The 10,813-nt window shown below is 41.3% G+C and overlaps 1 protein-coding gene across 12 annotated transcripts in view; it reads left to right on the top strand.

The window, feature by feature from the left end:
* The window catches only part of LOC113658419 (adhesion G protein-coupled receptor L2-like), a 133,519-nt gene that overhangs the window by 105,373 nt on the left and 17,333 nt on the right, over positions 1-10,813 (top strand). For all 12 annotated transcript variants that reach the window (XM_027170830.2, XM_047818798.1, XM_047818786.1 and 9 more), the window contains 3 exons: positions 4,132-4,223; positions 8,739-8,907; positions 10,293-10,421. In XM_027170830.2, coding sequence (XP_027026631.1) covers positions 4,132-4,223; positions 8,739-8,907; positions 10,293-10,421 — 390 coding nt within the window. The remainder of the gene's footprint in view (positions 1-4,131; positions 4,224-8,738; positions 8,908-10,292; positions 10,422-10,813) is intronic.

Raw genomic sequence — 10,813 nt, 5'->3', positions numbered from 1 at the left:
CACATACACACAAACACACACACACACAAACACACACATGCAGAAAAGTTAATTCAGTGCACATTTGCATATATTAAACCAGCTTTCACACTAATCTTTCCACACACACACACACACACACACACACACACACCCCAACAAAAACACACGCACGCACCCAAACATATGCTCTTCAGTATGCATATAATGTTAAGAGCTCCTTCATTGCTCTATTTGCATTTCTGGAACCTGATTTCACGCTCACATCCACACACACATACTCGTCTTACTGTCATACGGAGGACCTTCCTGTTCAATAATAATGACAACAACAATAATCTAAATATAATACATTTATTAAAAAATGATAGTTAATGAATATATCTGTACATATAAATCAAACTCTGAGAAAATAAAATAAATGCTGCAGATTTTTTTAATAGAAAAAAAAAAAAAAAAGTGGGGACCTATCCAATCTGCCCACAAGTTTAACACAGCTGGTATTTCTATACTTGTAGGGACCTCACATGCATCGACATGCACACGCAAAATACAAACCCACAAAACTACGTTTGCAGTCTCTCTCTCTCTCTCTCTCTCTCTCTCTCTCTCTTGCTCTCTCTCTCACACACACTTTCTCTCTCTCTCTCACTTTCTCTCTCTCTCTCTCTCTCTCTCTCTCTCTCTCTCTCTCTCTGTGTGTGTGTGTGTCTCTGTCTCTCTCTTTCTCTGTGTCTTTGTCTCTCTTTCTCTCTCTCTCTCTCTCTCTCTCTCTCTCTCTCTCTCTGTCTCTGTCTCTCTCTGTCACACACACACACACACACACACACACACACACACACACACACACACACACACACACACACACACACACACCCGTGGAACATTCTCTGCCTCATGTTTTTTGGCCCAGAGTGTTTTTGATGCTGTTCGGTTGCGACTCTATTTTTGGCAGGCGAGGAGTGATTTAGGGTGAGAGGAGGCTCAGAGTGAGGGTTTTAGTGTGTGTGTGTGTGTGTGTGTGTGTGTGTGTGTGTGTGTGTGTGTGTGTGTGTGTGTGTGTGTGTGTGTGTGTGTGTGTGTCGTGTCTGTGTCGTGTGTGTGTCGTGTGTGTGTATGTGTGTGTCTGGCCTGGCTTGCTCTTGTGTTATGCCTGTCTCATCAGATGTGTGTGATGCTTGTGGTGGTGTTAAGTGCATTTCTTCTTCTTCTTCTTCTCTCTCTCTCTCTCTCTCTCTCTCTCTCTCTCTCTCTCTCGCTCTCTCTCTAGTGTGATAGCTGATCTAAAAGCCCTTTACTTGCTCTTCTTTCTCACGCCTGTCTCACTGCTACAGCCTTTATCTCTCCCAGTCGCTCTCTGTCTCTCTCCATCTTCAGTGTCTCTCCATTTAACGTCACTATCTGCTCCTTCCACTTCCATCTCTCTGTGTTTGTTTTTTTATCTCTCCCTCATTTCTTCCCCTTTCTCTCTCTCTGTCACTTTTAATGTGAGCATGGCCAGTCTGCATCTAAATCTATCTATCTATCTATCTATCTATCTATCTATCTATCTATCTATCTATCTATCTATCTATCTATCTATCTATCTATCTATCTATCTATCTATCTATCTATCTATCTGTCTGTCTGTCTCTCTGTCTGTCTTTAATATAATTTATCATGCCTGCATGTCCTTGTGTCTTTGTGAGTTACTGATAATGCTAAGAATCCATTCCCTTTCCTTTTTTTTTAAAGAACATGGCCTCTCTCTCTCTCTCTGTCTTTCTCTCTCTCTCTCTCTCTGTGGAATTGATACGTTTTTAATTGACGACTTCGGCTTTATTCTGGACCCTTTCGTTTTCAGGATGTAAGCCAGTGAAAGTATATCATGTTAACAACTCTGCAGCATGTTCTCTCTCTCTCTCTCTCTCTCTCTCTCTCTCTCTCTCTCTCTCTCTCTCTCTCTCTCTCTCTCTCTCACACACACACACACACACACACAGACGTAGTTGTGTTTGTTTGTAATGCGTGCAGCACATTTGATCCTGTGTGTTTTGGGTGGATGTGTGTGTTGGCGTGCTCGGCTCAGCTCCACACTGGAGTCATGGTCATTTCCAGCGATGACAGACGAACTCTCAAACAGAGCCGTGTTTCAAACGCAGCTCTTTCTTTTCCAGCACAATTTCCCTGTTTCCTCCAGACTCCTTTTGCTGAGCCTGGGCTTTTCTTTTTTTTTTTTCTTCTTCTTTTTTTCTTTGAGTCCGTTCCAAAAAGCAGACGGGTATTGATGTTGCAGATCAGCTCCAGATTGTTCTGCGCCGAGCCGCTTTCATAACTTTGGGCCGTTGTGATATTATTTCCGATAACCCCCTTGTTTTAATTATAGTCTCTTCCATCTGCTGCCATGAAAATGGATGTGCTGTTAGCAAGAGGGGTTTTTTCCTCTGCCTGCTTCATGGCAGGAGAATTAGATGTGCAGATTAGGAACAGTAAGCATTTTAATAACATTCAGATCGAGATATTGATTTTATTCCTTTATGAGGATAATGGAGTTCACTACCCGACGCCATGACACCTCCGCCTTCAATTTCTCTACTTCTCTATTCTCTCCATCTCCATTCCCTTCACTTCTCTATTCTCTCCACTTCTCTATTTCCTCTACCTCCATCTCCATCTCCATTCCCTTCACTTACAGTATCCAGCCCCTCCACTTCTGTGTTCCCCCTACCTCCATCTCCATTCCCTCCATCTAAATTCTCTTCACCTCCATTTTGTCCAATGCTCTATTCCCTCCACCTCCATCTCCAGTCCCACGACCTTTCCAGTCCCTCTACTTCTCCTGTCCCTCCACCTCCATTCAACATTCCCTCCATCTCTAGTCCCCCCATCTCCATTCGTTCATCTTCATTCACTCCATCTCTATTCTCTACATTCCCTCCACCTCCATCTCCATTCCCTCCATCACTATTCCCCCCACTTCTCCATTCCCTCCATCTTCATTTTCATTCCCTCCACTTCTTTCTTCCCTCCATCTCCATCTCATTTCCCTCCATTTTCAGTCCTTCCACTTCTCCATTACATCTACCTCTATCTCCATTCCCTCCTCTTTCTTTCTTTCTTTCTTTCTTTCTTTCTTTCTTTCTTTCTTTCTTTCTTTCTTTCTTTCTTTCTTTCTCTTTGTTTTTTTCTTTTGTTTTGTTTTTTTATTTGTGATTTCTTCTGCCTTGCAAAAAAATTCTCTCTTCACATCATATCTCTTGTTTTTTAATTGGTGCTGCTGATTTAGTGCGTCTCGCTGCCTCCATTACGCTTTTAACTTGGACTCAATCGACATTCCAATATTCTGGGAGGTGAAAAAGAAAAACACAAGTTCTTGGCAGCGTACAGCAATTTCCTTGACGGCTCACGGTTATGACTTACAGCAGCCTGGTGAGGCGTCTGTGAAACACTCCGTCTCGAACAGTTCATGTACTTCGAATTAAGACTAACTGGTAGCACCGCAGATAATAATTCCTGGGAACTACCGGCGATCTTTTCTAGCTGTCGGCCAGGAAAACCGGGAAAATGGGGGGGCGGTGTATCCATGGATCCCATTACGTACTGTACAATAAAACAATATGGCGCATCAGCCATGGATTTAAGACTTGCACCTCAGTTCCATTAATCATATTAAGAGTTTATGAACATTTCAAACACACGGGATCCTGTTAGGACATTTGATCGCTGCGTATGGAAAGGGAAGTGCTTCTCCTCCAATTTTTTACGAAGCGTGATTAAATTCTTGGGGCTTTCCAACAGATGTGATCCATCGTAGCGCTCTGACGCCACAGCAGCTCGCAACCCGAAATGAGTTATCGAAAGCTCTTCGGGACTCGGGACGCAAAACGTTACAGCCAACATAAACCTTTCTTAGTGCACCATGCTCCAATGGCTGAACTAATAGAAGCCAAATCATAGGGTTTGTGAGCTGAAATCCCAGGTGGGACCCAGCGGTGCTCTGACCTCAGCCTCTCGCCTGAGAAAACACTCTTGTGCGAAAGGCATCGAATATAAAAATGGGTCTGTTACTCCTGATAAACATGTCATCGGAATGATTAAATGCCATTGTGGATTCCAGGAAATGAAGGAATGCCGCTGTGTGGTCCACTTACCACGTTCTCAATGTTTTGACAGCTCAATCTGGCCTTCCTGGTCGTGACCATGTACAAGATGGTGAAACACTCGACCTCGGTGAAGCCCGACTCCAGCCGCCTGGAGAGCATCAGGTAAGTTTTTTTACATTCACGCCACTACGTTTATTTTACAAAGCGCTCGATATTTTATTTCCATTTTCTCCGTCCTAATTGCTTCTTCCTGCTTGGTCAAGCTTTGTCTCAAACCGTCCACAATCAGAATTAGCCAGCAATAATAACTAACGCGGATTCATTTTACCCAATCCGACATGTAATTTGCGTCGAAACAAGCACAAAGTTTCGGGTTAAAGGTCGAGGACAGGGTGAAGGTGTGACGGTCTAATCCCGCCGTAGCCTTGCGTTAAACGATCCGAAGGGGCTCATTTGAGTTTATGGATGTAATTAGGAAAACCATTAACCTTTTGTGCGGCGCAGTTAAGTCGTTTGCCGGCCATGTCGCGCCTGGCGTGAGCACGGCCTCTTGTAAACACCATCTTTGAGCGTGAAAATGAGCCTGAATGTAAAAAGTTATGTAAAAAGTAAAACATGTAGATAATAAAAAAGTAAAAACAGCACATAGAAGGTGCATTAAAAAAAAAGAATTACTTTTTCTTTATTTTAATGCACCTTCTATGTGCTGTTTTTACTATTTTACTATTAAGCCTGTGTAAAAAAAATAAAGTAAATAAAAAAATCCCAAAAATGTGTGTAAAATATTCCAAATAAAAAAGTGTTTCAAAAATGAAAAAGAATAAAGAACATAAAAAAAGCACCTGGAAATAAGGTGTGAGAAATTTGAAAAGGAATAAGGTATATAAGAAAATTGAAGTAAAATCATACATTTGGCTCGCTGAGTCAAAACGCTGTGCAGTGAGTAACAGGAGATGGGAAAAAGAACAAAAATTCCCCCTCATGTCATGCTGCTGTAGCAGGCCACCGGTCATCTTGTCCAGCAAACGTGTCATTCGATCCATACTGAGAGTTCCCGGAATGTGTTAGGGTGGAGGATGGGACGGGACGGGGGAACGGTCGGCTTCGCAAACCTCTCTCTATCTCTCTCTCCCTCTCTCTCTCCTCCGCCAGAGCTGAGTGAAATACTGTCATTGAGCAGCACAGCTCTGTGTGGATTCTTATCAAATTTCCGAGCCCGAGTGGATTTGCGGATGTCTGAGTTATTTATGGGCCTTCGCGTGGCATTTAGCTGTTGTTCTGCGCTATTAAAATATGGAGAGAAAAAAAACAAGAAAACAAAAAACATCCATACAGGACCAGTGCCAGTTTTTGTGCTGGGAGTTCATGCTAATAAATTTCCATTCTGACATTCATCCTCAAAGCCAGGGGAATTTCTCAAATTTATTCATTCACATTTTTAGAGCTTGTTCACAGCCATGCTGTCTGATTAAAACCTAGTGTATATTTATATGTCGAAAACATCAGATGGCAGATATCATTCCTTTCAGATTCCCTATTAAACAAAACAGTTTATGTATTTTTTTATTTTATTATTTATTTATTTTAATTTATGAACCTTTTCCAGCCATTTAAAAGTTGTATTTCACCAATAAAATGTGCCAAGAAGCAGCTCGCAGGACTAATGTTTAATTTTCCCAGCGGGAATGTCTGGCTGATAAATTTCTTCTCTGACATCCAGGTGAATTTCACACGGCTCTCGTCATAGCGCCACCGAGTTTTAGTTATACCGCTAATAAATCCTAAGAACTTGTAGTAAATTGTGACACATCGCTTTCGAAATTATGACTCGTTTGATGATTTAAAGTGTCTGAAATAAACGTAGACAGAAGCAGATGAGGATTTTTTTATTTTTATTTTATGGGATTTATTCCATACAGAGGAATTTTACTTCACACATGTAATTCAGGTGTTGGGTTTTAAAGCACTGCTATTTTACCCTGGGTTATGAAGACCTGCTCTGAAGCATTATCAGCAACTCATTAGATGTTCATTAGATGCATTTGTATTTTACACACATCCTTAGCAACTTAGCAACTGAGCAATTGTGGGTTAAGGGCCTTACTCAGGGGCCCAACAGTGGTAACTTGGTGGATCAATTGGTAGTCCAACCCTTTAGTCACAAGGCTACCACATCTGATGCTTCTGTCAGTTTACGTGGGATAAAAACGGACCCAAACGCAGGACAGCTAAACAAAAACAGGATTTATTAACTGAAAAAACACTTATAACACTAAATACTAATAATAATCAAGACACATAAGGGACAGGTGTGCAGAGGCGGGGAGAAAAAGACAAGGCGGGGCAGACACGTGTACACCAAACATAAACAAAAAGGCACATGGCCAAAATCCGGGCAGAGTCCTCACAGCTTCAGCCTTATATCACATGCTCTGTACAGTCACTGTAACCTCATGTGTCTCCTGCAACGTGGCCCTACTGAACATGTTCAAAAGAGCATTATTTCAGATTCAACCAAGGTAAAGAGCCACTCTAATAAACACCTGTTGGAAAGTTATGATTTATAAAACATCACTATATATCTGGTTGGCTTTACTGAACTTACTGAACAGTTCATGTTAGGTTCTGCTCAGACATATAAATTAGATAAATGCAAGTCGCTTTCGAGGGAAAAACGAGAACTGGTGATGGAAAAGGCAACGCCTTGAGAGAACCAGAGACGTTTTTTATTTTTACAGTTTCTTTTGAAAAGTATGTTCAGGAAAAACTAGAGCCAGAAGTAAGCTAACGAAGGACCGACCGAAACCTTAGTGGGAGCTGGATATCAGTAGACACCTGGTCAACTACAAAACTAACTTCAAAACACAGACAAATATTACAAAGCTGTGAAAAATAACAATACCTTTTATTTATTTATATATTTCTTTTTTGATTTTAGTCACAGTTCTTAAAAATCACCTTTTTTCATTTACTGCTGTGAGACGAAACGCTACTGAAAGCTGTCCCAAGCTTTATTTGTGCAATCGTGTCTGTTGGTGGCACAAATAAGAAGGTTAAATCGAGGTTTTAACAATTTTACCCTCACATTTTACAAGTCAGGATTCTGTTTATTCGGAGATTACGATGACTTTAGAAAATTAAATTCTAAATTAAATTCTGAATGTTAATGAATCTAGCAAAATGTCTTTTTCTAAACTATGATTTGCATTAATAAATATTGCGGTATCTGGGCACGGTGGCTTAGTGGTTAGCACGTTCGCCTCACACCTCCAGGGTTGGGGGTTCGATTCCCGCCTCCACCTTGTGTGTGTGGAGTTTGCATGTTCTCCCCGTGCCTCGGGGGTTTCCTCCGGGTACTCCGGTTTCCTCCCCCGGTCCAAAGACATGCATGGTAGGTTGATTGGCATCTCGGAGTGTGTGTGCCCTGCGATGGGTTGGCACTCCGTCCAGGGTGTATCCCGATGACGCCTGAGATAGGCACATTCTCCCCGTGACCCGAGGTAGTCCAGATAAGCGGTAGAAAATGAATGAATGAATATTGCGTTAATAAATTTTTTCGAGTTGCAAGAATAAGAAAAAATAATCTGAAGAAAAAGGAAGGCTCACGGGACTCATGTCAGTTTTCCCCCTGGGGAAGTCATGTTGATAAAATTCCATCCTGACATAAATGTTTAAGTCGTGGTGAATTTTTTATTCATATCGTCACATATCTATAGTGTTTGCACTGATTTTCCATCTAGCACTCAATTACATTTGAACCCTTTAAACACTCCAGCACTCGTAGTTACTCAATAATTCAAGAGTGTATGCGCTTTAAGATGAATAATCAACTAGAAACATACTATTTCCTACGACATACCTTACGTTTCGCTTGCTAAATTATTCATTTAATGATTTTTAAACGTCCACAAATACGTCAGGTCTCAAATTTGTGTCCTTATTATTTACGGTCGAATCTTTCGAGCTAATAAAATACGTTTTGAAAATGTTCGCAGGTAATAAACTTCTGTTCCGACATCCAAAGTCTGGGATTTATTTTTTTTTATTATGATTATTTTTTTAATTCATCTCGTCACACTTCGTAGTACGAGGACAGAGATGTTTTATTGCGAATTTTTTATACCTGTAGTAAAGGGTCCGCATCGTGCACTCGGAATTATTGCATTATAATTTTAATGACGTTTTATAAAATGTCAACGTTGTGAGCGATGCGTTTTCCGGTAGGACCTTCCTTCAAGTCCGGCAGATTTGTTTTATTCATGGTTTTTCTACCTTATTAAATTCTAATAAACGTAAGAAGCCATTACGCTTTGTTCCGTAATCATTTTTTCTGACAAATCGCTGAGTCTTGAAGTCTTGCGTCTGGATTATTTATTTTATGGACGCTCGTGTGTCATTTAGCTGTTGCCTTGTACTCATAAAATGTGAAGAAATGCACGCTTAGTGGGGGGAAAAAGCGGGAAACTTTGATTTAGGAATAAATGCATGGAAAGCGTTGCAGATGTGATGCGAGTGCATGAGGGATAAGATCGAAAACTTGATCTGAATCTGCATCATCGATGGCAACAATAAAATCTTAAATTGGTTGATGCTGGGGTTTTTTTTTTTTTTAATTTTAAAGACAAGGTGCAGAGTTTAATGATGATTACGACTCTATTTTGTTTGTCCATCCTGCAGGTCGTGGGTTCTGGGTGCGTTCGCGCTGCTCTGCCTGCTCTGCCTCACCTGGTCCTTCGGGTTGTTCTTCTTGAACGACTCGTCCATCGTCATGGCCTACCTCTTCACCGTCTTCAACACACTGCAGGGGATGTTCATCTTCATTTTCCATTGTCTCCTCCAGAAGAAGGTAAAGACGGATTCATTGCTCCCTTGGCTATATTTAAAGGAAACCGGGCCTCTTTCTCTCCTGTTTTAGACGAAACAGACCTGAAAACGTCGCGGAATAATCTCTTCGGTCTGCGGCGCTGCTTTTTGATTCCGTTGTTTGTTTGTTTAATTTAATTAAGCAGCAATCACATGAGCTTATGCCTCGTGATTAGCTGTCGCGATTGGGGAAATAACATTAGCCTCATGCGCCTCCGGGGACTATTAGCAACTGGCTCACGTATATAAATGATTCAAAAACTTCCTCGGCATGCGCACGCTTTAACTTTTAAAGGCACTTCCAGGTCCGTGCGTAAACCCCGACGTGCGCTTAATAGGCGGCGTGTAATTAAATGAATCTTGACGTTAGCGCTGCTGCTGCCGTCTTGCCGGCGGTGATGTGTAAACCGGTGGAGATGTGACTGCAGGGAAACTTTATTCCGAGTTATCCTTTCCTGTGTTTAATGTTTCAATTCATCAGCAGTGTCAAAACAAGCACTTGTCTGTCTGCTCCATTAGCTGTGGCCTCTCGAGGGTGAAATGAGTCTTTTTGATGCCAGAGATTGTGCGTCTGCCTAAAAGAAGGCACTCGATAAGCAAATGTCTTCGATGGACAAAAGGGTTTTGTCAGGCACTGATCTAAAAAAAAACAAAAAAAAACTTGAATATAGGGAAAATACTAGCACTGATCTGAGGTCTGTCTGTTTCTGAGCGATGTGATGAGTGTGCAGTCATCGATATTTATACAGCAACACTGTCGAAGCAGCTCGGAAAAAATAACCGCATGTGACTCAATTGAGGTTTAGATTGAGGTGTGTTTCCATAGTAACAGCTCATTCATAGACTAATAATAATCTGATGCTTTCTTTAAAGAGATGTTTTTGAATGTAATGTTTATGGAAGGAGACTCCAATGTCAATACTTTGCTAACGATAGTAAGTTTTCAGCTTTAAGAAAAAGACACTAAGCAACAGGAACTAACTGGATGTACATTTACTGAAGGAATCAAAGTGCCTTTGTTTAAAACAGCGACTGCTTTAGGAATGGGTTGGAATAACGTACAGCAATATTACATGTAGCTATAAATGGATACGGCTTCTACTGGGGACTTTGTGGTTCATCACACACGGTATGTGTGAATGCAGTATAAGAGGAATAGAACACTTTGGAGACAGTCTTCATAGATACAACAATAATAGGTTTATGAAATAAATGGATAAAAAGTAAGACTGTGGTATTAAAGGAATAAAACACACGTTGAGAGATCATGCTGTTATTAGTAAATTCAGTTAACAACAATAAACAACAACAGACTTTTTGTTCTAACGGTATAATTTGTGACGTGACTTTTTTTTTCCGTTCTCACAGGTGCGTAAAGAATACGGGAAGTGTTTCCGTCAGTCTCAATGCTGCGGCGCTTTGCCCGCGGACAGCTCCCACAGCGTGGGCAAAACGTCCACGTCTCGCTCCACGGCCCGATACTCCTCCGCTACTCAGGTAAAGCACTTAACACTCCATCATTTCACCTCCCCATCAGTGGCCGCTTTTAATGCTGTTGTTCCGACAAATATGGATGTTTCTGCACGAAAAAAGCCAGCAGTTCTCATTGTGATAAGTGATTTTGCGCCTTTGGGCCTGCAAGAGAGTTCTCGCGCTTGATTTAATAAATGCTTTCTGAGATTTTAAGACTCGCCGAGATACAAATCGAAGCGGAAGAAAAGCGTAGATAATGGATTTACTTACGTTCCTTAGGGGATGACAGGAAAAAAGCAAACAAGCCAAAACAAAAACCCAAAACAGACTAACACTTGATCTGCCTTACCAACTTTTTCGGGATCTTTTGAGTCCTTGCTGTTGCTGGGACCAGGTATCGCTCCATTATTAACGCC

The sequence above is a fragment of the Tachysurus fulvidraco genome, chromosome 1, assembly GCF_022655615.1.
Source record: "Tachysurus fulvidraco isolate hzauxx_2018 chromosome 1, HZAU_PFXX_2.0, whole genome shotgun sequence".
NCBI classification, from domain to species: Eukaryota; Metazoa; Chordata; class Actinopteri; order Siluriformes; family Bagridae; genus Tachysurus; species Tachysurus fulvidraco.
This window is presented reverse-complemented; position numbering and strand designations above follow the sequence as displayed.